The 27,914-nt window shown below is 42.3% G+C and overlaps 2 protein-coding genes across 4 annotated transcripts in view; both read left to right on the top strand.

Moving 5' to 3' along the window:
- Positions 1–27,914, top strand: part of RABGAP1 (RAB GTPase activating protein 1) — a 263,850-nt gene that overhangs the window by 122,205 nt on the left and 113,731 nt on the right. For all 3 annotated transcript variants that reach the window (XM_073590685.1, XM_073590687.1, XM_073590686.1), the window contains exon 13: positions 4,587–4,737. In XM_073590685.1, coding sequence (XP_073446786.1) covers positions 4,587–4,737 — 151 coding nt within the window. The remainder of the gene's footprint in view (positions 1–4,586; positions 4,738–27,914) is intronic.
- On the top strand, positions 14,149–16,643 carry LOC141101570 (probable G-protein coupled receptor 21). Its single transcript, XM_073590688.1, has 2 exons — positions 14,149–14,211; positions 14,678–16,643. Exon 2 carries the CDS (start codon positions 14,766–14,768, stop codon positions 16,041–16,043), a length of 1,278 nt encoding a protein of 425 aa, XP_073446789.1. The 5' UTR covers positions 14,149–14,211; positions 14,678–14,765; the 3' UTR covers positions 16,044–16,643.

Consider the following 27,914-nt stretch of genomic DNA (forward strand, 5'->3'; position numbering starts at 1 on the left):
GCAAAAAGTGCCCATCAAGCCAAACCAACTTGTGGGGGGGGGGGGGGCTTCTGGAAGCATGGGGTGAAATTTCTCCAGATTACCTCAGCAAATTAACTGCTAGAATGCCAAAGGTCTGCAATACTGTAATTGCTGCAAAGGGAGCATTCTTTGACGGAAGCAAAGTTTGAAGGAGAAAATTATTATTTCAAATAAAAATCTTTTTTTTTGAACCTTGTCAATGTCTGGACTAGATTTTAAATTCATTTGGCAACTCATTTGATTAATAAAAGTATGAGTTTTCATGGAAAACACAAAATTGTCTGGGTGATCCCAAACTTTTGAACAGTAGTCTATATACATGTGAATATATATATATATATATATATATATATATATATATATATATACACACTCACTGGCCACTTTATTAGGTACACCTGTCCAACTGTGTGTTAAGACTTAATTTCTAATCAGCCAATCACATGGCGGCAACTCAGTGCATTTAGGCATGTAGACATGGTCAAGACAATCTCCTGCAGTTCAAACCGAGCATCAGTATGGGGAAGAAAGGTGATTTGAGTGCCTTTGAGCGTGGCATGATTGTTGGTGCCAGAAGGGCTGGTCTGAGAATTTCAGAAACTGCTGATCTACTGGGATTTTCACGCACAACCATCTCTAGGGTTTACAGAGAATGGTCCGAAAAAGAAAAAAAATCCAGTGAGCGGCAGTTCTGTGGCCGGAAATGCCATGTTGATGCCAGAGGTCAGAGGAGAATGGGCAGACTGGTTCGAGCTGATAGAAAGGCAACAGTGACTCAAATTGCCACCCGTTACAACCAAGGTAGGCAGAAGAGCATCTCTGAACGCACAGTGCGTCGAACTTTGAGGCAGATGGGCTACAGCAGCAGAAGACCACACTGGGTACCACTCCTCTCAGCTAAGAACAGGAAACTGAGGCTACAATTTGCACAAGCTCATCGAAATTGGACAGTAGAAGATTGGAAAAACGTTGCCTGGTCTGATGAGTCTCGATTTCTGCTGCGACATTCGGATGGTAGGGTCAGAATTTGGCGTAAACAACCTGAAAGCATGGATCCATCCTGCCTTGTATCAACGGTTCAGGCTGGTGGTGGTGGTGTCATGGTGTGGGGAATTTTTTCTGGGCACTCTTTGGGCCCCTTGGTACCAATTGAGCATCGTTGCAACGCCACAGCCTACCTGAGTATTGTTGCTGACCATGTCCATCCCTTTATGACCACAATGTACCCAACATCTGATGGCTACTTTCAGCAGGATAATGCGCCATGTCATAAAGCTCAAATCATCTCAGATTGGTTTCTTGAACATGACAATGAGTTTACTGTACTCAAATGGCCTCCTCAGTCACCAGATCTCAATCCAATAGAGCATCTTTGGGATGTGGTGGAACGGGAGATTCGCATCAGGGATGTGCAGCCGACAAATCTGCTCCAACTGTGTGATGCCATCATGTCAATATGGTCCAAAATCTCTGAGGAATGCTTCCAGCACCTTGTTGAATCTCTGCCACGAAGAATTGAGGCAGTTCTGAAGGCAAAAGGGGGTCCAACCCCTTACTAGCATGGTGTACCTAATAAAGTGGCCAGTGAGTGTGTGTGTGTGTATATATATATATATATATATATATATATATATATATATATATATATATATATATATATATATATATATATACCAGAGCTGTTTAAAAGAAGCTGAGCTGTGATTGGTTGCTATGAGCAACAGTTTTCCCACCCCAGAAAACACCTCAGCCGACACTGACATGGTGAGAGAAATCTAGCATCCCTGGGAACATAAGCTCCCAGCCATTGTCTGCTCCCCAGAAAGGAGCAGAGAGCCATTTTTTCTCACTTTATTCCCGCTTGCTCCCTGAGTAATACTTGTTTTTTTTTTGTTTTTTTTTTAAATCGGCTATATAGTTTCAGAGATATTTAGTGCTATATTTTTATGATCTTTCCCAGGAATGTGTGGCTCACCACATCCTCTGGGCACGTGTCTTTAGGTTGCTTTGCATGATTACTCTGAGCCATGCCTCCTTAGTAAAGACCATAAAAATCAACACTTAATATAAAGGCTCAGATTTCTGGACCCGAATGGTGGATTGAAAGACAACAAAAAATGTGTTACTCGGGGAAGCAGTGGGAATAAAATAATAGGAAATACTGGGCACTTCAGACCTGATGACAGGACCCCTTTAAACACAATGATTAAATGTTTAATAACAGCTGTGTCATAGTCCTGATAATTGAGGGAAAAACTGCACCCGGAACACAGTACAGACTGCAGGATGTGTGATTAAGAATGCGGGGTAAGAAACTGGTGCCAATAAATGAAATCTATTTCTGTATCATAAATGTTTCTCCAGACAGTACGGGGCTGCTCTATCAGTCCCTCTGATTAGCTGCTAATTTCTATATTGGGGTCTGAATACTGTCCACGCCCACTGTATGTGGCAGACATGGCTGTATGTTGTTTTTTTGTTTTTATTTTGCGGGTTGAGTTGTAGCTTTGAACGACTCAATTTGTTTTAGAATATGTTGTATAGAAAAACGTAAAAACAAATTGCAGTAAAATTGTAAACACATATCCAACATTTTTTTTGCACTTATGATTCTGGAATTTACCTGATGGTTTAAATATTTTTAGATTTTAGTGGTTTTAGGCAATACTGCAGGCAACAATATCAGATGTTTTCTTAATCTTTGTTGCTGCGCCAATCCTCTGGAATGCTCTACCCCAAAATATTAGGACCATCCACAATTTGCATAGTTTTAGGCGCTCGCTCAAAACACATTTGTTCAGAGCGGCCTATCACATTCAGTAATCAAAGTCATGTTTGTGTGTGTGTAGCCCATTCACCATCTCCATCTAACCCCCACCCCCTGAAGATGGCCGGACCGTCATTGTAAATACATCATTGTAAATACAAACCTGTGCTTTGTATCCCCCCCACCTCATTGTAGATTGTAAGCTCCACGAGCAGGGTCGTCTTATTTCGCTTTAATTATTGTATTGTTAACGTTGTTACTTATGACTGTTGTGTTTGAAACTGTTCAACTGTAAAGCGCTGCGGAATATGTTGGCGCTATATAAATAAAGATTATTATTATTATTATTATTATTATTATTATTATTATTTTCAGATTATTTGAGAGTTGTTTTGAGGAGCCCATGATGCCACTCTTCATAGGAGAATCAAATAGGAGAACTACTTGCAAGTGGCCACTTTAAATGCCCTTTCTCATGATTTGATACACCTGGCTAGGAAGTTCAAAGCTCAATGAGGTTACAAAACCAATTTAGTGCTTCAGGAAGTCAGTAAAAAGTAGTTAGGAGTGTTCAAATCAAGAAAATGATAAGGGTGCCCATACTTTTGCACCAGCCAAATTTTGATTAAATGCAGACTGCACATTTTCTGTTACTACAATAAACCTCATTTGAATCCAGAAATATAACTGAGTCCATCAGTTATTAGATATATGAAACTGAAATAGCTGTTGCAAAAACGAAAATTGATAGAAAGAAAAAAGGTTAACATTAACAGGGGTGCCCAAACTTTTGCGTATGACTATATATATATATATATATATATATATATATATATATATACACACACACACATTTTTTTAATAATTTTATTTTAATTTTTTAAGAAATGACACCCCAATAATTTTTTACAAAACATAGAAAGATAAAAAGTAAAATAGAAATAAACATCTGATATTGTTGCCTGCAGTATTGCCTAAAACCACTAAAATCTAAAAATATTTAAACCATTAGGTAAATTCCAGAATCCTAAGTGCAAAAAAAATGTTGGATATGTGTTTACAATTTTAATGCAATTTATTTTTACGTTTTTCTATACAACATATTCTAAAACAAATTGAGTCGTTCAAAGCTACAACTCAACCCGCAAAATATAAACAAAAAAACAACATACAGCCATGTTTGCCACATACAGTGGGTGTGGACAGTATTCAGACCCCAATATAGAAATTAGCAGCTAATCAGAGGGACTGATAGAGCAGCCCCGTACTGTCTGGAGAAACATTTATGATACAGAAATAGATTTTGCAAAAACCAAAATTGTTAGAAAGAAAAAAGGTTAACATTAATAGGGGTGCCCAAACTTTTGCATATGACTATATATATATATATATATATATATATGTGTATATATATATATATATATATATATATATATATATATATGTATATATATATGTATGTGTGTGTATATATGTAAAAATACACTGCCATATTTAAGCTTTTTGTTCCTGCTGTGTAACACAGCCATCAACTGCCGCAGATCCACCGTACACGTACGCCAGATGCAAAGGGGTTAAAGTCAATGTCCTGGTTTATTTTGGGTGTGAAGAGCTCATACCGAAGCCCTCCAGGTTCCTGTCATTACTGCGCTGAATGTATAGGCAGTCTGCCCTCCAGTGGTGGCTGTAGGTAGTAATATTTGTGACATTCCTCGATATTTTACATGTAGCAGAGCTGTTTTCTCCATGTAAGTCCCAACTGCTTTCTTTTGTTCTAATACCATTTTTATGCTTCCAGGCACCTGAATCTGAGCGTACGTCCGAAGCAGCTTTCTACTCTGGTAAGGAGCGGCGTGCCGGAGGCATTAAGAGGAGAAGTGTGGCAGCTCTTAGCCGGATGTCACAACAATGATTACCTGGTGGAGAAGTACAGATTACTCATCACTAAAGTAAGTCCATGACGCCTGGATGTAATACAGGAATGCTTCAGATATGCAAAATGGTTAATAGAAAATCATTTTTTCATATACTCATATTTTCAAATATTAATAGGGTTTCCAGCTAAAATACAAACTTACAATTTAAATGTGGTAGTAAGTTATCAAACATACTGTTATAGTCCAATTACCCCAGGTGGCCCCATCCTCGGTTAGCAACTCAGCCCTGGCCTTCTTGCTTTTAGTCCTGTGGTCAACATGTAGCAGCGGTGTTTAGGTCAAATCTTTCTTGCCCTAATGACCTTGGCGGTGTGTGAATAGCTCCAGCTGACTGCTTATTTTAACATCTGAGTCCATCCCATTCTCATTCTATCCGTCAGAGAAGGGGGCTGACTTACCTATTAAAACAGGCTGTCAGCCGGTCCCCGTCACGCTGATAAAGGAATGGATTTACTGTGTCGAAAATAGGAGTGAAAGCGATATAGATGGGAGCCAGGAAAGAGCAGATAATAAAGGGGCCAATGATGACTTGATAGGAACGCTATATAGCTTACGATGTAATGGGTTTATTGCAATTTCATGATTTGTTATACACATGTTTTTTTCCTTTGTGTGCATCAGAAATACAGAAAAAAATGCAAATTGGACATAACGTCACACATCTTCAATTGTTGGCACTTTTCCAAAATTGTGGCTAAACAACTTTGTTTTAGTCATGTGATGCTTGTTCAAACTCCCCTGTGGCAAGCAACAATATGAAACCAGATAAAAAGGGGAGAAGTTGACTCAATCTTTGCATTGTGTTTCTGCATGTGCCATGCGAAGCATGGAGAACAGAACCGTATGAGGACTGTGTGTGTGTATGTATATATGTGTATATATATATATATATATATATATATATATATATATAATTAAAAATATTACAGACCAAAAGTTTGGACACACCTCATTCAAAGAGTTTTCCTTATTTTCATGACTATGAAAATTGTAGATTCACTCTGAAGGCATCAAAACTATGAATTAACACATGTGGAATTATATAATTAACAAAAAGTGTGAAACAACTGAAAATGTCTTATATTCTAGGTTCTTCAAAGTAGCCACCTTATGCTTTGATTACTGCTTTGCACACTCTTCGCATTCTCTTGATGAGCTTCAAGAGGTAGTCACCGGAAATGGTCTTCCAACAGTCTTGAAGGCGTTCCCAGAGATGCTTAGCACTTGTTGGCCTTTTTGCCTTCACTCTGCGGTCCAGCTCACCCCAAACCATCTCGATTGGGTTCAGTTCTGGTGACTGGAGGCCAGGTCATCTGGCGTAGCACCCCATCACTCTCCTTCTTGGTCAAATAGCCCTTACACAGCCTGGAGGTGTGTTTGGGGTCATTGTCCTGTTGAAAAATAATGGCCCAACTAAACGCAAACCGGATGGAATAGCATGCTGCTGCAAGATGCTGTGGTAGCCATGCTGGTTCAGTATGCCTTCAATTTTGAATAAATCCCCAACAGTGTCACCAGCAAAGCACCCCCACACCATCACACCTCCTCCTCCATGCTACACGGTGGGAACCAGGCATGTAGAGTCCATCCGTTCACCTTTTCTGCGTCACACAAAGACACGGTGGGTGGAACCAAAGATCTCAAATTTGGACTCATCAGACCAAAGCACAGATTTCCACTGGTCTGATGTCCATTCCTTGTGTTCTTTAGCACAAACAAGTCTCTTCTGCTTGTTGCCTGTCCTTAGCAGTGGTTTCCTAGCAGCTATTTTACCATGAAGGCCTGCTGCACAAAGTCTCCTCTTAACAGTTGTTGTAGAGATGTGTCTGCTGCTAGAACTCTGTGTGGCATTGACCTGGTCTCTAATCTGAGCTGCTGTTAACCTGCGATTTCTGAGGCTGGTGACTCGGATGAACTTATCCTCCGCAGCAGAGGTGACTCTTGGTCTTCCTTTCCTGGGGCGGGCCTCATGTGAGCCAGTTTCTTTGTAGCGCTTGATGGTTTTTGCCACTGCACTTGGGGACACTTTCAAAGTTTCCCCAATTTTTCGGACTGACTGACCTTGATTTCTTAAAGTAATGATGGCCACTCGTTTTTCTTTACTTAGCTGCTTTTTTCTTCCCATAATACAAATTCTAGCAGTCTATTCAGTAGGACTATCAGCTGTGTAACCACCAGACTTCTGCACAACACAACTGATGGTCCCAACCCCATTTATAAGGCAAGAAATCCCACTTATTAAACCTGACAGGGCACACCTGTGAAGTGAAAACCATTTCCGGTGCCTACCTCTTGAAGCTCATCAAGAGAATGCCAAGAGTGTGCACAGCAGTAATCAAAGCAAAAGGTGGCTACTTTGAAGAACCTATAATATAAGACATATTTTCAGTTGTTTCACACTTTTTTGTTAATTATATAATTCCACATGTGTTAATTCATAGTTTTGATGCCTTCAGAGTGAATCTACAATTTCCATAGTCATGAAAATAAAGAAACCTCTTTGAATGAGAAGGTGTGTCCAAACTTTTGGTCTGTAATAAATATATATATATATATATATCTCATACACACACATCCCAGTGACTTTCATTACAAGACTCAGCGTCCTCCACATTTGGTGAACGGCTATTTACCTTGATACAGATCAGTAAAAGTACGTTTTATTGGATATATTACAATAAGACCGGCTTTATTTCCTGCTGCACTTACTTTTACTGACCTGTATGAGGAAAGTCGCTTCTCTCCAAATGGGGAGCACTGCTGAGTCTTGTAATGTAATGCAGTTAGGCCCTATGGGACTGTGTGGATTAGTTGAATGCAGTAGCGACTTGTGAGGATCTACGTTTCTAGTGTCTTATCTGCGCCTCATGTGCCGTATGTATCACCATAACTGCATTACTGGCTGGGCCACCTGTGTGGCTGTTTTTCTCCCTTGTATGGATATTTACTTGCCTCATGTAGTAGTATTCTTGCCTGTCCTGGGCGTCAGTCTGTTACGCAGCTACTAGTGATGAGCGACCATGCTCTGATGCTAACCGAGTGACTTCGGCGTGCTTGAATAATCTGTTAGAGTCCCTGCGGCTGCATGTCCCACGGCTGTTAGACGGTGGCAACACATGCAGGGATTTCCTGTTTGTTAGGCAATCCCCACGTGTTGCATCTGTCGAACATCCGTGAGACATGCAGCCGCGGGGTCTCGGACATGTTTTTCGATCACGCTGAAGATAATCGGTTAGCATCAGAGCATGGTCCGATATCATCTTATCCCAGCACGTTAGCTCATCACAGATAGCCAGTTCTCGTCTCCTCTGTGTGACACTGCCACCTGCTGGCTGAATTATGCCTCCTGTCCACCGTAGAGGAGGATGAGAGTGCACATGTACAGACATTGTGTGCTCTCCCTTCTCCCTGTGTCAGCATCGGCCACCGCTTCTTTGTGGTTCTGTGTGCAGCGAGTGGCCGCCATTCACTGGAGATGTATGAGTGCTCTGCCCCAGCACACACGTTAACACTGGATGAAGCGCTCGGCCACTCCAGTGTCAGTGTGTACAAGGTGGGAGATTTGGAGCAGGTAGCGCTCCAAACGAAGGGTGACAATCGCCATGATGGCGGGGACGGAGGTTGGTAATTGAGAGGGCAGAAAGGTGCCACAAGTTCTTGACCACATGAAGGTTGTAACAAAACTTTTTGTTAAGCACACTTTTTTTAAATCTAGACTACCACAATGATTTTTCAGATAATGACTAATTTTTAATTAGTAGGTTATTTACCCCCATACAGTACGTTGTGAGTCACTATTATACAGGGTTATTCTTTTGCACTCTCTTTGAAAGGAAAATGCCATTTTGTGATGGACGTTCTAATATTACGTGTAAAACACTTGGTAGTGCATGAAATGTCTGCGGTACGAGGCTGCTCGTTCCTGTTCTGTACGATTGTAGCTTACTGAATGCTTCTATGTAATGGTCCGCCAGCTTCTGCCAAGAGCGGAGCAAGGTTAATACTGACTGTCGCCCCTCGCTCCTCTATAAGCATCGTCAGTCCTCCAGTCAAAGGTATGCATGTCGCTGTACACCGTGCCCACCTGATTACTTGCTAGCCGCAGGTCTCTACATCATTACACGTGGCCACTAGAGGTTCTTCTGGTGCCACGGCCCAGAAGCCCACAACCAGTGCCCATCTTCATCATCATCTGTAGATATCAGCAGATATTACTGACTGCAGCCAGAGGTAGTGCGAGCAGGACGGCCGCTGTGAGCAGAGGGAAGGGCTGTGTGATTGTGGGTTCCATTACACAGTGTGACTATCCGCCAGACGCTTATCCAGCCATGATGCAGCCTTGTAGGGGAGAGACAACTACAAGTCCGTTTGTAGTTTGTGACAGATAAGAGAAAGGTCAGTGTTTTTAAAGTTGCCATCTCCTCATCCATCATCTTCTCCCAGCTTATATACTGCCTTCAGCGCATAGTTGTAACCTGTCACGGGAACCACGGCAGTTAAGGCAGCGCTGCCTTATGACCATTATTTAATCCACACAGTCAAGATATTCACAGTCTTTACATTGTCCGAAGAAGGTCCGGATAGTGACCAAAACGTTACGCATTGGAATGTAAATCTTATGAACTACCTGATTGTGAATAAATTCAAATTAATTTTTTCTGCATTTGGGAGTGCCAGATTTTTTTCTACATCAAAAGAAATGTGTGGCCTTATCCTAATCTTTATTTTATCATTCTGAGCCTCTGTTCCCTCAATTTTGAAGAATCCCCTTAGCTCCGATGTGCCAGCCGATCTTCTACTCAACATTGCTAAAATGAAAGCTAACAAATGAGGTGTTAAAGGGGCTTTTATCGTTATTTGGTCATTTATTGGATACATTGCTTCAAGAAAGTTAACATTTATGAAATGTGAATTAATTTCTTTCATTCAATGAGCCTTGAATCCTGCCAGTTTCTGTTCTGTCTGGAGCAGGTGATGTATTGGGTCGGAGGTATTTCTGTCCTCCAGGGTGGCCGGAGCTCGGATACCTGCTGGCTGCCATCCTGCTGTGACAGCTTTAGTTAAAGGGTACTGAAATATTAATGCCTGGATCTTTACATGAAAAACTCGCTTATCTGGGCCGCACTCAGGCTGGCATTGCATATGCTACAGCCGTCTTCTGTGTCCCTGTCTGATGCATATGGAAGGGGGTCCAACATTTTTATTGCTTTATGTATTGGGATTGAGGTGATTGCTGGACAGGATGGCTTTGCGTCATGTCGGACGTTTTGCATATTGACTATGAGGGGAATGATTTGGAAAATTGGACATCAGTTGAAAGTTTAAAGGGAGCCTGTTACATCCTGAAATATTATTTAAGTACAGCTAGAGGCTTAATCTGCAGGTAAATGGTGTTACACCCTGTGTAGCTGGTATACTGGTGCAGCTGTTGCAGGGAGAAAGTGAAGTGTGTGTGCAGAGCTAGCTGTCATTCAGTGATTTCAGCACACTCACGGTATAGAGAGCGGTGACTGTAGCCGTCCCCTGCGCCATCCCAGTTACTGGAAGAGAGTGGCTGCAGGGAGGATAAAACTTCATTTTCTCCATGTAGCTGATGCTCCAGCAAGCTGGGGTTCATACTATTGTTACCTGCAGATTAACACTATATTTACGGGTAAATGACGTTTCTGGATGTGAGTGGTTCCTTTTAGATGGAAATGTAGAGAATTTGATGGTTGTATTTTCGTCTTCCCTTTTCTTCGCTCGTCCATTCTTCAGCAATGTAGAGGCCAGTTGCTTGGGTTCAGTAGGAAATGAGCAGTAGGGTATACAAGATAAGTCACAAACTACCCAAATATCTGTACAATCAATCTCATTGTCCTGTATTGCACTACTTGGCATGTCTATGCTCCTGGACCTATTAGTCTGGTTTGTGCACCAAAAGCAGCTATAAAGGAAATCTGTCAGTAGGATCACCCCTCATTACCCATCTATATGGGCATTTAGGTGATAGGAATCTGAATAAAATGATACCTTGGTATCTGTAGTCTGATGTAGCCTTCCAGAAAAATCCACATTTTCCTTAATATGGAAATGAGCTTTTAGCTCTTTTCTCCCTGAGAATCATCTCCAAAGATTATTATAAATAAGGTGCTCATCTACATTGTTGGGTCTGGTGTCTCTCATCTTCCTTTTGACAATACCCCATAGATTATCTATGGGGTTAAGGTCAGGCGTTTTTGATGGCCAATCAAGCACAGCGATACTTTTGTTTTTACACTAGGTATTGGTACTTTTGGCAGTGTGGACAGGCACCAAGTCCTGCTGGAGAATGAAATTTCCATCTCCAAAAAGCTTGTCTGCTCTAAAATTTCCTGGTAGATGGCTGCGCTGACTTTGGTCTTGATAAAACCCAGTGGACCTACACCAGCAGATGACATGGCTCCCCAAACCACCACTGATTGTGGAAACTGCACACCAGACCTTGGAATCAAGGTCCCAGAGTCTGGAGGAAGAGTGGAGAGACAGACAACCAAGCTGCTGAAGATCTAGTGTGAAGTATCCACAATCAGTGGTTTGTGGAACCATGTCATCTGCTGGTGTAGGTCCACTGGGTTTTATGAAGACCAAAGTCAGCGCAGCGTTTACCAGGAAATTTTAGAGCACTTCATGCTTCCCTCTGTCGACAAGCTTTTTGGAGATGGAAATGTCATTCTTCAGCAGGACTTGGCACCTGTCCACACTGACAAAAGTACCAATACCTGGATACAAACAACAGTATCACTATGCTTGATTGGCCAGCAAACTCGCCTCACCTTAACCCCATTGAGAATCTACGGGATATTGTCAACAGGAAGATGAGACGCCAGACCCAACAATGCAGACAAGCTGAAGGCTGTTCTCAAAGCAACCTGGGCTTCCATGTTGCCTACAGATACTCATTATTACACCACTCTCCTGCTGTTTGGTGAACAAACTATCTTCACAATAAATCCAGTATAAAAAAGGGATATACTCTTCTAGGGTTGTGCAGTTACAGACACATCTTTAGTAAAGACCTGATATATTGTGGTCTGTCAGCTTCTGCTCCTTTCTCGAGCGATGGTAGACTAACATTGCAAGAAACACAACAATATAGAAGAAAACGCCGGACTGGTGCGCTGCTAATTTTGACCTTCCAAAGGACAGAAGATGTAGTCAAGGTTCCTTTACTCGGAAGATATTCAGGCTACACTTTAAATTACCAAATTGGTATCTTTGTCATTCCTTCCCTTAGACTGTCATTATCGGAAGTACCTGTGCCTTGCATTTTTTTACCCTTGAAGACCACTTTCTGACTTTTTAGAATAGTAGAAGGGTGTAGCTGGGTCACACTGATTGCTGCCAGTTCTGAGCTGATGCACTACTGGACATCTTCCAATTTTGCAGGGAAATGAGCATGATGTGTCTTTCATATACTGCACTAAGTTTTGTTGCCTGACCACTTTTGCCTGTTTCTTTGTGTGCTTAAAGAGCTTAAACAGCACATCTTAAAACCCCAATGTGCTATGAAACCTATGCCTGGGAGAATCATTGCTGATGCAGTATAACAACCTGGTGTCTTGGTGCTGTGCCCAGTTTTGCCATGTTGTGTGACGTGTGGCAAGAAACTGTCTTCTATAACCTCTTCTTTGTAGCCTATTTTGGCTGTTCCTTACCCAGTTTTAAGCCTCCTACACAGCTGTTTCAGTCGATGCTCCAACTATATATGATATCGACTCATTGTCACCTGTTTAGTGTAACTGGCTACTCATATACCTGACTATAAAACAACAAAACCCCTGACTTTGTACAAATGTACCAAAAAGAATTGCTGCAGTTTTGAAGACAACGGACAATCATACCAAATAATGATTTGATGTTAGATTTCTCTCTTGTTTATTCACTTTGCTTTTTTGTTAAAGAGGTTGAAAAAGTTTATCACCTATATGCAGGATATGTGATCAGTTGCTGGTTGGTGTGGGTCCCACCTGCTAGGACCCACACTGATTGTCTTTTCAGGGAACCTTTATTCCCATTACATTATTAGGTCACGCAGACAGCTCACAATGGCACAAGCAACATGCAGCCTGATGTGGTGTTGAAATACGCTCCTGGGATACTTTCCTGTTCCCTCATGAAATTTTCTTCATGGTTACTTTGAGTGGCCTAAATTTGCTACTGTAACCCGCAGCATCTCCGGACTGTTCTCCTAACGAGCACATCTGGGACGTTATTGTTCAGCAATTGTAAAGGAATCTGCCAGCAGCGGATCTTGATGACTTCGTGCTTAAGTGCACACAACGTGCAGAACTTTTTTTTCGGACAACCATTAACGTCCTCAACAAGGCTGGTAGCAGTCAAGGCTGTAAGTGCTGCGATATCTTATGCTTGATACTGAATAAAACGAGATGTTTTTGGAGTTTTGTTTCCATTTTTTTAATTTTTGTATTTCCACATCGTGTGATTTTCAAAATGCCTTGACTCTCCCTTCTTGGAGTTCCAATTTCACTGGTGTATGTTAATTATGTACTTATATGTATTTTTAGATGCCTATGTGTATACTTTAGATATTGACTTGGAATAATATTTAGAATTCCTGGGATTTTACTGTGGTTTAGTAAGAAGAATTCATGTTTTCCTCTATTAAAGGGGTATTCCGGTCTCAAAGATCCTATCTTAATATGTAGTAGGTATAATAATATGAGCAAGTACTTCTAATTAGAAACATTATATAGTTCTTCTCATTCGCTACGTTGCTTACCCCTTGTGCAGGGCTTTACAGTAGCTTGGGTATCCATGGTTATGACCGCTAACAACTCTGTCACTTTGAGTGGTCATAACCAGGGATACCTAAGCTATTGCATTGCCCTGCACATGGAGTAAGTGAAATAGCTAATCAGAAGAACTATACTACATTTCTATTTGGAGGTATTTGCTCATATTCTTATTATTACACCTCCCCTGGAGATTGGAAAAACTCTCTATTCTCAGTGCATGTACTGGGGCTGTAGAGTGGACATGTCTTCCTTGATGGATGTGAAGCTACTTTCCGATCCTGATTGCCAGTTTATATCCCCTCCGTATCTCACTGAGTAATAAATATCTGAATGTCTATGCCGCGAACCTTCCTATCTGCCTTCTGCAATGATCTTTTAAGAGTCGATCATATATTGTGAGCACAATCCAATTGTCAAGTCCCTGTGGTCTGCCCATAAGTGTATATATGTGATCCTGTCCTGCATATGTGGGACATATACACCAAGGACAAGCTGCGAATGTGCTTCCCGTGCGCCTGCAGCCCCGGTGTTTGGGCACTGTAGTGCAGACTGGGATCCTGGCTGATCTTGGCAATGCATGAGAGGGAGGAGGAGAGGAGGGTTTGCAGAGGACCACACTCACAAAGACATTTTTTCCATTCTGCAGCAAAGTGAGCTGCAGTCCTTCCATGGGACTTCTCCAGAGCTGGGGAGCGATGTGCATTACCAGGTAAATCGTGTATGGGGGATGATCCTAGCTCTTATTGCTCCAATGTTAGTAATAGTGAAGTCAGATTATTCCATAATGTACACGTAGCAGGCTAGGACAGCGTGCATGTGGTAAGAGAGAAGGTTTTGGGGGCAGTATTTGCACTGGTAGTTGTGTCCTTTATTCTGTGTCCTAGAAGAGGGCTGCGGTGATAACAGCGCAGGGCTGCAGATGCTGGGCTCCTAGCTGTCACTGGGGGAATGCAGACCGCATGCTAAAATTAACTGGCAGTGCAATAGTCTTATATCCAAATGCAATCTGTGCCAGTCTGCACTCTTGCATCTGCAGCAAATTGTCAGGTCCATGAAGCATGTCTCTCATTGCATGATGAGGGCACGTTAGATTGGGTTTCTGGGGCTTAGAAAGTGTAAAGGATGCAGTGATGGGCTGGATATTGTACAAACGCTGTCACATTCTCTCCTCTCAGCTGCTCTGATGTCTTGTGTGGAAGTGTAATGATGGAGTGGGATTGCCTCGGATAGAGGACAGAGAACCCACATGACCCCAGCTTCCTGATGACTGCACCTTTTTGTCCCCAGCTTCTCTCCCGAGCTTTTCCTCCTCTCTTTGTAACATGGCAGAGAATTGGCACGGCTCTGTTCTTCACTGAAGTTAGTCCACATCGCAGACGCCGCCCGGCAGGAGTCGTAGCCAGATACACGGTGGGTTTTCCTGAAGGACGGCACAGACTCAGGCATGATGCTTATATCTTTGGAGATCTAAAAATGAACTCTTCCTTTGAAGGAACTAACAGCAGCACTGGCGGCGGCAGTGGCGGTCCATTTTGCCTTTTGGGCGTGGGATCTCATGAATCTATTCCGGTTTGCCTCCTGGAAGTTGGGATTATCATCTTTCTGACCGTCCTCATCATCTCTGGCAATTTGATAGTCATTTTCGTTTTTCATTGTGCTCCCCTGCTGAACCATCACACAACCAGTTACTTCATTCAGACCATGGCCTACGCCGACCTGTTGGTCGGTGTCAGCTGCTTAGTGCCGTCCTTCACTTTACTGCATCGCACGGACCTGCTCCCAGAACAGATCGTATGTAAAATGTTCGGTTATGTGGTGTCCGTACTGAAGAGCGTCTCCATGACTTCGCTGGCTTGCATCAGCATCGACCGCTACATCGCCATAACCAAACCGCTCACCTACAACACGTTGGTCACCGCGTGCCGTCTACGATTTTGCATCCTTTTGCTCTGGATCTACTCTTGTGCTATTTTCCTGCCGTCATTTTTAGGATGGGGAAAACCAGGGTATCACGGAGATGTATTTCAGACCTGTGCGTACTCATGGCACACCAATCCATATTTCACTTCTTTTATTGTGGTGATGCTCTACGCCCCGGCGGCCACGACTGTTTGTTTCACGTACTTCAATATATTCCGCATTTGCCAACAACACACTAAGGAGATAAATGAAAGGCGTGTGCGCTTCAGTACCAGCGATGCCGAACCTTCCCAAGGACAGCCTAGTCCGGAGAAGCGCTACGCAACGGTCCTTTTCCGCATCACCAGCGTCTTCTATATCCTGTGGTTGCCATACATCATCTACTTCCTCCTGGAGAGCTCCAGGATCTATACCAATCAAACTGCCTCCTTTCTCACGACCTGGCTGGCCATCAGCAACAGTTTTTGCAACTGTGTCATCTACAGCATGTCCAACAGCGTCTTCCAAAAAGGTCTGAAGCGGCTTTCTGGGGCCATTTGTGTGTCTTGTTCCAGGCAAGGAGATGGCCACGATGGTACTGGTGCTGCCCCAAAGAGACCCACGACTGACTTCAATCCGTAAATGATTGAAAACGTGGGGGGGGGGATGTTAGTACACCTAGCCTTCGAAAATGTGTTCTCCGAGAAAGTATCGATCTCCAACAGGAGCATTGGAGCCACATCAGTGATGCCAGAATATATTTAGTGCTTTAGTCCCATTGTGGACCCAACATATCACTGCAATAAATGGTCGTAATCTTCCTTGAGCTTTGCGGCTCTCTCCGTTTTATGACTTGCTCCCACGTAATCACTTACGATCCATCATGAACGATGGAGCCAAATTGGGTTTTTCTGGCCACAATGTTGGAGCTTCTTTGATGCCTTCGGAGTTGAAGTATGACCTGCAAGTGGTCTGTCTCTAAAACAGCGCCACGTAAGGAGCCAAATATTTGGATTTCTGCTGAGGCTGGATCCAGTCGGATCAGACAGTCGTAATCTCGGTGGAGCCCGGGGAACTCTTTAATCACACAGCACCCCGTCTTAGGAACTCGTCACATGGATCCTGTCTGTTTTAATATGTTTGCAGTTTTATTTTGATACATGCATAGGTAATTTTGGTTCCAGAAATGTAATGCAATATTTTTCTAAGTGGAAGAAGATAATATATTATTGATTATTTAAACTGTTGACCACTGGAATTTTTTTTCAAGTGTAATTTAAGAATGTTTTGCTTACCGTGTTTTGTAATAGTTGTACATTAGGGCGGCCATATCAGATTTTTTTTCTACCCTTTTAAAATTTTATATATGTATGTGTGTATATATATATATATATATATATATATATATATATATATATATATATATATATATATATATATATATATGTATATATATATATTAAGCTTGAATGTGGGCATATCTTGCTAAATTAATTTTTGCAGCTAGAAATGTTAGGCTTTTTGTGTCCTAGAACATACAGAGTGCACAGTGCGTTAAAGGGAATCTGTCAGCTGTTTTTTGCTATGTATTCTGAGAGCAGCATGATGTAGGAGCAGAGACCCTGATTCCAGCGATGTATCACTTGCTGCTCTGCCTAGTGTCATTTTGATACGATCACCATATTGTCTGTTGTAGATGTAAGCAAAGTTTCCGAAGAACATAATGGGTGTAATCTATCGATATCAAAGTCTAAATTCAAAAATCACCACCCAAAATCAGGACAAATATTAGACAACTGCATAAAGCATAGCAAACAACAAAGACAAAAGCAGTCACTAAGTCCAAAAAGAGGTTAGAAAATATATTTTATTAAACAAATATTCATAAAAGACAGACTAACTGCACAAGTGAGGCTAGAAGATGGAGTTAGATGCACTCCAGTATAAAATTGCCCAAGGAGGACTAGACCCTAGTCCTAGGAAGGCGTTACTGGCCGAAACGCGCGTCGGGGTAGGCGGGCTGATCCTGTGCAGCATCTCACTCTGCTGAGGGTATGTTTTGATGTGCCTCTATGACTTTGCTTTTACATGTGGGTGCTTCCTTTTTGCCATGTGTTATGGGGGTATCATTTTGGGTTTTTTTGCCCTACCCATGATTGAATTAATTCAACACTGTCAGAGGGATGGCCATTGTAGCCCTAAAATTTAATATATTTTTCACCCATAAGCTTACATTGTTCATTACATTTAGCGACACTTTGACATATGTCCTATGAGTGTCGTCTTGCACTAGGGTCTAGTCCTCCTTGGGCAATTTTATACTGGAGTGCATCTAATTCCATCTTCTAGCCTCACTTGTGCAGTTAGTCTGTCTTTTACGTATATTTGTTTAATAAAAGATGTTTTCTAACCTCTTTTTGGACATAGTGACTGCTTTTGTCTTTGTTTGCTGTTGTAGATGTAGCAGTACACAGAATGTTGAGCTGTGTATAACCCCGCCCACACCACTGATTGGCAGCTTCCTGTGGTGGGGGCGTGGTTATACAGAGCAGGGGGACTAGGAGGCACGAGCTACCTGGACCAGTAGTGATAATCTCCTCTTGTTGAATCACTGATTTTATTGAAACAGCAACACACAATCCATTGATATATCACTGGAATCGGTGTCTCTGCTCCTACATTATACTGCTCTCAGATTACATTGATTCACCGTTAAAGGATAACTTTTTCTATCAGTGAGACCCATCTGGGAGAAGAAGAAAAAAATAAAGCAGCTGAATGATGGGTTTGCTCCTAACTCTTTCTGCAGTCCGCTATGAACTGTGATACATAGAAGCTGTAGAAGCCAAACAGTCTATCAATTATAATGAAACACCATGCCAAAAATTAATGCATTCATAAAGTTAAAAAAAAAAAGTCTCCTGATGGCTTCCACATCCTTTAAAGTTAGTCTGGTACCTACACTTTTGGAGATTCTATTTTTGTGCTAAACCTCTTAGTCTTCTAGCACCGAGCGGATGACATTGCATCACTGCCTAATATGTTTGAAGCTTGACTTCTCCATCATGTCAGGCTTTCTATGGGGCTAACGTTTCATGAATTATGCAGTACAGCCTTGAATAATATAGTACTGCCTTAATTGTAGCTAGACGCCAGTTATGCTTTACATGGGGCTAATTATACACTGTGACTTATCAGCGGTCGCTGTACGACCTCCTGGCCATCGCTTTTTGGGGGCAGGAGTGCGGCACAAGCTGGAAGGTCTCAGCCTGGATTTAGTCGTCTAACAAACCTTTTGGCTTTTCGAATTCTTTTGGCAGCAAAACTGTTAAAGCTGTGATGCACTAAATGAATGTATTCAGACTGAAATATGTATAAAAAGCGAAAAAAAAAAAAAAACCATAGAAAGTCTCAGAAGTAGTTATTGCATTTTTGTTCTTGAAACATTGAATATTCAGCTTTTATTACTAGGACTCGACTTTTTCTATGGTCCCTGTACTTTCAGGCACATGACTTTATAAAAAGATTGTCTTTCTCCTAAAGCATTACCCCCAAGGTGCCGGCCTCTAGGAGTCTCCCTTCTGTCTAACTTTCTGTCCACTGACTGTTTCCAGGAGCAGAGACCCCCACGATGGATTACAGAAAGTAGATGGTGTTTGTCTTGCTGTATGTTCAGCTGCATGCACTGTTAACAGAGACAGGTTTTCAGTTCATACAGGCCAGCCTTTAGTCATTGACAGAATGCATGATGGAAGAGAAGGGATAGGAAGGTCCCACACCTATTGTGCTAGCAGAATATGATTATATATATATATATATATATATATATTTATTCCCCCATGACTCTAACTATATGGCCCCAATCCATTAAGACTGGTGATTCTTGCGGCATTCTTTCTGAGGAGCATGGAGTAGTAAAATTCACCAAAATCATTAAGAGGCACCTGCCACTCCCTGAATTTGGCGCATCTTCTCTGTAGCATGTGCTTTTGTTTGCTTCTTTGTATAAGGTCAAGGTTAGGTTAGGGTGATCGGCGACTGCCGCCATCATGACAGCTGTGGGTTGGATCACCGCTGCCGTCTAGCGTTTATAAAGAGCATAGCCTAAGATCATTACATAATAACTTTCCTACAATTTTGATTGGTGAAATGTAGAGGATTGTGTTCTTACCGCAAACAGGAAAAGTTAGGTGATAGGATGCTCACAGTCACATCGTCATTTTGTCCGTAGCTGGATTTAAAACCGGCCTTCTGGAGTGTCATGGACTAACCAAACAACCATGAAACACTGGATTAACAGAGAATTCCAAACAGGAAATTAGGTGAAAAATATTTAATTTAATTAATGGTGGTAAGAGAGAGAACATAAAATACTTATACCGTATATAAAATCAATGTGCACGTATACAGGACCAAAATATAAAAATAAATAAAACATGCCATACTGAAAGATGGTAGCTCTCAAAGGGTAATAACAGCCGTTATAATAGACCCCTAATACAGGTAAGTAAAATATATAAATAATAAAATAACCAGTGGGCGTGACTAAATCACAAAATCATAACTAAAGTGCATATTCAGTATATATTTAAAAAATAAACACACAATGTGCAGAAAAATCCATGATTAGATCAAAACTAGGTGAAACAATAAAGTGCCAATATCGCAAGAGAAGGTACCAGAGTATTAAAATATATAGAGGGCAATATACCTTTAAGGGTTTCCAGGTCCCATAGACACACGCACCCAGGCGCAGGAAGCTTTTCCGAAACGTGGGGTGTGCTTTAGTTATGATTTTGTGATTTAGTCACGCTCACTGGTTATTTTATTATATATTTTACTTACCTGTATTAGGGGTCTATTATAATGACTGTTATTACCCTTTGAGGGCTACCATCTTTCAATATGGCATGTTTTATCTATTTTTATATTTTGGTCCTGTATACGTGCACATTGATTTTTTATCTATGTTTTTTAGGTCATCTCTCTTGCCACCATTAATTAATCAAAAATTAAATATTTTTCACTTAATTTCCTGTTTGGAATTGTCTGTTAATCCAGTGTTTCTTGGTGGTTTGGTTAGTCCATACATATTGAGTGGTCCCCACTTTTTTCCTCACTAAGCACAGATATATTATACTATTCACATTATATGTACGGTATATATGGTAATATAAGTGGAGATAAATATATATATATATATATATATATATATATATATATATATATATATATATATATCAGGAATTACTATATTTTTTCTTTAATAATTCTGTCTGGTGCTTGTGTTATTTTAACTTCTGGAGTCTCATGCATGTTTTTGCTTCTTGTTTGTTTTAGTTTTTTTTTCTGTTTTAGTTATAGTTTTTGGACGTGATGCAATATATCTCATTTTTCCCAAATGTCTGGGACTCTCGCTACACTCTGGAACTAAATGTGCTAGAATGTTTGACAAAGAAAATGTCGCTTGTCATGGAGACCAATGTATTTTTGTTTAACATGAATCTTTTAGGGTGTGTGCACACGCTGCGGATTCTGCTGTGGTGTACAGTACCATAATATCCTATGGATATTAAAAACCGCAGTGCAGACGGTGCGGATTTGCTGCGGTTTCTAAACCGCAGAAAGGATTGACATGTCAATTCTTTCTGCGGATTCCGCTGTGGTTTACCATCTCCATTGTAGAGATGATAAACCGCAGGCTAATCCGCAGGTAAAACCGCAGGTCTTTTGACCTGCAGATTTATCTGCGGATTTCACATAATCCGTGCGGCCAAATCCGCAGAGTATTCTGCAGCGTGTGCACGTACCCTTAGGGTATGTGCACACGCTGCGGATCCGCAGCGGTTTTGGCTCTGCGGATCCGTAGCAGATTCTGCTGCGTTGTACAGTACCTTTATTTCCTATGGAAAAAAAAAGCGCAGTGCACATGCTGCGGATTTTTCCGCAGGTTACAACCTGCAGCTTGTCAATTCTTTATGTGGTTTCCGCTGCGGTTTCACACCTTATCATTATGAGGTGTGAAACTGCAGGGCAAAACCGCAGGCTAATCCACAGATAAACCGCAGGACTTTTGTCCTGCGGATTTTCCAACAAAATCCGCATAACCTAAAAACTACGTGGGCACATAGCCTTAGATTTTTGTGATTATGGGGAAGCTTCTTCGGCAAGTGTTAGATTAGTATTTATCCAGTTTGCCATGTCCAGAGCTTTTTACTGTTCTATTTCTGATTATATTGTTAAATAGTTTGTCCCTGTTCACCTTACATTTTTTTGTTAACGCGTAGGAAGATAAAGGTATTAACATATTTATAGGACTTTAAAGGGGTATTCCCATCTCCAAGATCCTATCCCAATGTGTAGTAGGTATAATAATATTAGGAAATACCTGCAATCCGAAATGTAAAATAGTTCTTTTGATCTCCTATGTCATTTACCCCATTTGCAGGACATTGCAGTAGCTTAGGTATCTATGATTACGATCATTCATATAATGACAGTTAGGTATCTAAGGTTAAAACCACTAGCAACTAAGCTACTGCAATGCTCTGCACATGGGGTAGGTGACATGGCACATCAGGAGAACTATACTACATTTCTAATTGGAGGTGTTTGCTAATATTATTATACCTACTACATATTGGGATAGGATCTTGCAGATAGGATCTTGCAGGACATTGCAGTAGCTTGGGTATCTATGGTTACGACCATTCATATAATGACAGGTATCTAAGGTTACAACCACTAGCAACTAAGCTACTGCAATGCTCTGCACATGGGGTAGGCGACATGGCAAATCAGGAGAACTATACTACATTTCTAATTGGAGGTATTTGCTAATATTATTATACCTACTACATATTGGGATAGGATCTTGCAGATGGGAATATCAATTTCTATGTTTCTTGTGGATGTTGATACCTTTAACTTCGTGCGGGTTATGAACTTCCACGTGAAACATAGCTATAGGACTTTAAGGGGATATTCCCTTTTCAAAGATCCTATTCCAATGTGTAGTAGGTGTGATGATGATGATAATAATAATAATAATAATAGGAAATACCTCCAATCAGAAATGTAGTATAGTTCTTCTGATTGCCAATGTCGCTTGCCTCATGTGCAGGACATTGCAGTAGCTTAGGTATCTATGGTTAGACCACTCATATAGTGACAGTTAGTTGCATGGATTCCTAAGCTACTGCAATGCCGTGAACATGGGTAAGTGACAGCAAGTCACGCTCTCTGCCGCACACAACGACAACGGCATCACGCGCTCTCCCGCACCTGAAATCCGCTGCCTCGGAGTAACTCTCGACTCTGCCCTGTCCTTCAAACCACACGTCCAAACTCTTGCCACCTCCTGTCGCCTCCAACTCAAAAATATTTCCAGAATCTGTCCCTTCCTCAGCCCTCAATCTACTAAAACTCTTGTACATGCCCTCATCATCTCCCGCCTTGACTACTGCAACACTCTCCTCTGTGGCCTCCCTGCCAATTCTCTTGCACCACTCCAGTCTGTCCTCAATTCTGCTGCCCGACTAATCCACCTGTCTCCTCGCTACTCCCCTGTTTCTCCCCTCTGCAAATCCCTCCATTGGCTCACAATTCCCCAACAAATCCACTACTAACACTAACCTACAAAGCCATCCACAACCTTTCCCCTCCCTATATCTCTGAACTAATCTCCCAATATCTTCCCTCACATAATCTTCGATCCTCCCAAGACCTCCTACTCTCCTCCACACTTATTCGTTCCTCACACAATTGCCTCCAAGATTTCTCCCGAATATCCTCTATCCTCTGGAATTCCATGCCTCAACACGTCCGATTATCCACCACCCTCAAATCCTTCAAACGGAACCTGAAAACCCGTGTTTTCAGGAAAGCTTAGACTGCAATAACCATTCTGCCGCCTCACCACTGCCTGAGCTGCTGCACCCCCGACCTTCTGTCTCTTCCTCACTATCCCGTAGAATGTAAGTCCGCAAGGACAGGGTCCTCTCCCCTCTGTACCAGTCTGTCATTGTAAATTTGTTTACTGTTAACGATATCTATAACTTTGTATGTACCCCCCTTCTCATGTACAGCACCATGGAATTAATGGCGCTATAAATAATAATAAATCATAAGAACTATACTACATTTCTAATTGGAGATATTTGCTAATATTATTATACCTACTATATATTGGGATAGGATCTTGGAAATGGGAATATCCATTTAAAGTGCAAAACATCCACAAGAAATATAGCTGTAGGACTTTAAAGAGATATTACCATCTCCAAGATCCTATCCCAATATATAGTAGGCATAATAATAATATTGGAACATGCCTACATTTAGAAATGTAATATAGTTCTTCTGATTTGCTGTCACTTACCCCATGTGCATGGCATTGCAATAGTTTAGATATCCAAGGTTATAACCACTAGAAACTGTCACTGAGTGGTCATAACCATAGATACCTAAGCTACTGCAATGCCCTAGATATGGGGAAAGTGACATAGGTTATCAGGAGAACTATACTACATTTCTAACTGGAGGTATTTACTAATAATAATATTATTATTATTATTATACCTACTACATATTGGGATAGGATCTGTGAGTTGGGAATACCTCTTTAGACAGAGGCCAAAAGCATTAGAACAGGTGTAGGAAACCTGTGAAGTCCTGTAAAAATACACATTTGCTAAACAAGTACACTTGTCTTTAACCAGGAAGCCTAAGGTTCTGATCACACACTGGATTTTTTATGCAAATTAAAAGCTGCATTTTACAGTACTAGTAAAAGCTTGGAGACTTCAGAAATCTCCTGCACGTTTTTTTTTTCCCCCCCAGTGACTGAATTGGGAACACTACAGTGTTTTAGAATCTGCTGCATAGCAATTCGTATAACGTTTGTGCAGCAATTTTCTTTTCACCCATAGAAAGCAATGCTAAGTGCAAAAAAGCAGCAGAACCCACTTTGTAAGCAGCTTCTTTTCTGCAGGGCAGGCAGGTTTTGCAAAATCGCAACATGTGAACATAACTTAAGGGTATCTTGTTAAGTATTTGCTGCAGCAGGAAAAAAGCTCTTCACATTTTAATGGTTCCCCCACCCCTTCCCATTCATTTGAACAGGTGAAAAATACTAAAAGAATTGACGTTCGGCAGATTTGAAAAAATGCTTTGATGGAAAAAATATGCAGAGTACACGAGAGATTTCAGAAATCTCATTCACTTTTTCAAAACCCTGCAATTTTTTTTCCCTCTGCAAAAATGTCAGTGTGAACAGGCCCTGATCCAATTGCATTGCACTCATTTAACGGAGCATTTTTAATTGCTTTTCACCAGATTGCGCGATAGATGGACACTGATTCCTTATATCATTAGATATTTTTAGTTTTTCCAGACTTAAACACTTTTCGACTGGATTACCTTTATTTTTTTATTTTTTTTATTTTAAATTGGTGTTTTTTTTTTTTTTTTACTGGTTAGTCTGATCAGTATGAAATGCCCTTGCGTCGTCCGTATACGTAGGTGATGACGTACTGACGAACACGGACCAACGCAAGTCATTTCTGTTATAAATATAGGAAAATGTATGTGACCCTTTTTTGTGTAGAAAAAGAAAAAAAAATCATTGCTGCACAGATGGAATACATAAATAGACATTTTTGCATACTCTCGTTTGATTGGAGTCTGAAGCTTTTGGTGGAAATGTTCATCAGGTGAAATGTTCCAAACGAACAATCGTTTTCGCCATCAGAAGACTGTCATCATCTGGAAAGAAATCGGCCTCGTTTGACATTTTTAACCGATAGATACATCCTTCTAAGAATTAAACATCTTCTACCTCAGTATGTCTTCAGACGGACCCCGGAGTCATTGAACTCTCAGATTGAATAACTGTAATGGCCAGATGATTGTCCCTTCAATGGTTTTTCAGCCATTAATCTGCTTGTGTCTATGTGTGACCACCTTCTTCTTCAGAAATGAAAGACCTTTAGGTGGTCCTACACAGGATATCCTACCAGATGCCACTTGGGGATTTCTTGCACATGCTGTGGAGCAGTATAAAGAGGTGTAAGGTGACCTTGAGGTTATACATTCAGGGGCGCTGGCTCAAATGTCTAGCTCTGACTACTGATCGCCTCCAGACTGAGGGTCTGCGCACGGGTTACATAACCCTGAAGGATTTCCTAGTGCCAGCAATGTGAATGAGGTTCCTAGATTCAGTATTTCTCTAGCAACCTTCCACGGCAGCATAGGATGTTGTCTCCACGCCCTAATGGGGGACAGGAAGCACGAGAGGTTAAAAGGTCCCTCTCACCAGTGTCTTTCCTGTCCCCCATGGGGCATGGAGAGGTCGGTATGCTGTGTGGCTGGCTGCTGCAGCGTACCTGGAAATCCAAAAGCCGGGCAGTGGTGGTCGGTGGCGTTGCCTTCCCTCCTCCGTTCTGCTCCCGTCTTCTAATGAACTCGGGACAGCTCCTGGCCCTCCCGTGCTCCCCTATGGGGGGTAAAGCGGGCCAGTGATTCCTGACCGGAGACCTCCCGCAGCTCTCCGGTCTCTCCTCCTCCAACGTGCTGTGCGATACCCGAAAGTGACGTCACGCGCGGGTCACTTCTGGGGTATGTGGAGGTCACGCTGTCATGGCGGCCCCCATCCAGCTGCCGGCGCGTGGAGCTTGCCAGCGCCTGCTGTGCCTGCTCCGGGACCCAGGGAGGAGGAGGGGGAAACGATGAGTGCGCGGAGGGCGGGGTTAACCCGTTATTAACCCTCCGGAAGATGCCGACAGGTAAGACAAAGATCCCCTATCAGCATGGATGGTTCTTCCTGCCCTGCTTCTGCAGAGCCCAGCGCTGCCCCAGCCACAGTAAGTGTACCTGGGGGGGTCCTAGTGGGGCAATCTGGGATAAAAAGTCCTGAAAATACTTCTCCCCCTCTTTTTCATAGGGAGAAAAGTCCGCCCATAAAAGCACCAATACCTCCAGCAAATCAACCAAATGCGCCATATGCAATATAAAACGTCCCTCAAATTGGGAGAAAAAGTTATGTCAAGCCTGCACGGATAAGGTAGTCAGGGCTGAACACCCATCATTAATTGACGAAATCCGTAGCTTGGTCACTCAACAGGTTCAGACCTCTTTAGCTGCCCTGTCTCCCCCTCCACCACCTCCACCCCATCCGGTTGTGGGATCATCACCCTCAAAAAGACGGAGAATTCAAGTAGAGGATTCAGAGTCCGAATCCGAGAGGTCATACAATTCAAGCTCTGAAAATTGGGAACAAGCGGGAACCTCTAAGTCAGCCGACCTTAGGAAGTACCTCCTTTCCACAGAATATGTGGAGGAGCTGATCAGTGCAGTACGCGCCACTATGGGCCTAGAAGAAGAACCAGTCACGCAGACAGCACAGGATCGCATGTTCGGTGGTTATGAGGGACCCAAACGAACTGGATTTCCAGTTCATAAGAGCATAGCAGATATGATCTCCCAGAAATGGGAGTACCCAGAAAAACGCTACTAAATCCCTTCAGACCTCTGTCATAGATTTCCCCTGGAGGGAGAGCAATTTAAATGGGACATCCCGAAAGTTGATGTCCAGGTGGCAAGGGTGGTAAAAAAGACGGTTCTGCCGTTTGACGATGCGTTCCAGCTTAGAGATTCGATGGACCGTAAAGCAGAAAGCCACCTAAGGAAAAACTGGGAAACCTCTGGGGAAACCTCTGCCTTTACTTTAAAATCAGGAATTGCATCCACTTGTGTCTCTAGGTCTCTCTTCCAATGGATTGAGGAGCTAGAAAGCCATATCTCTCGTGGTACCTCAAGGAGTGACCTCCTTAACTCCCTCCCTATCTTGCAGAGAGTTTCTGGTTTCCTGGCAGATGCATCAATGGAAATGATCCGTACCTCTGCCAGGGCCATGGTACAGTCAAATTCTGCCAGACGTGCCCTCTGGCTTAAAACGTGGAGCGCGGACGTCACATCCAAGGTTAGACTCTGCTCCTTGCCTTTCAAAGGTGAGCATGTCTTTGGCCCAGCCTTAGATGAAATTCTGGAAAAAGCCAAAGATAAAAAGCAGGTCCTTCCAGAGCAAAGGGCCACAAAAAAGCGCCTCTTTCGAGCTCCCCAGAGTCAGTCATCCCAGCCGCGAGGGAAGGGAAAGCCGGGGAGATGAAGCTACGCTAAAGGGAGGGGCAGGAATATCCTGGTCCCCCAGCAGCAGCAGCAGCCTCAGGAAAAACAGTGATTTGACCCCGGTGGGGGGGAAGGCTTTCGAGGTTATTTCCCGCGTGGCAGTTGATTTCCAACAGCCCCTGGGTCCTCAGTGTCATCAGGGGGCCTACTGCTAGAATTCGAATCCTCCCCCCGCGGGGTATAAGGGTTACCTCCCTACCATCTCGGGAGACTCCAGCTCTAAATTCCAGCATTCAGCTCCTTATACAGTCAAATGCCATTTCTCGGGTCCCTGTGGAGGAACAGGGAAGAGGCCATTATTCCAGATTGTTCCTAGTAAGAAAGCCC

The sequence above is a fragment of the Dendrobates tinctorius genome, unplaced genomic scaffold, assembly GCF_039654945.1.
Source record: "Dendrobates tinctorius isolate UK_male_01 unplaced genomic scaffold, ASM3965494v1 ptg000120l, whole genome shotgun sequence".
In the NCBI taxonomy this organism is placed as follows: Eukaryota; Metazoa; Chordata; class Amphibia; order Anura; family Dendrobatidae; genus Dendrobates; species Dendrobates tinctorius.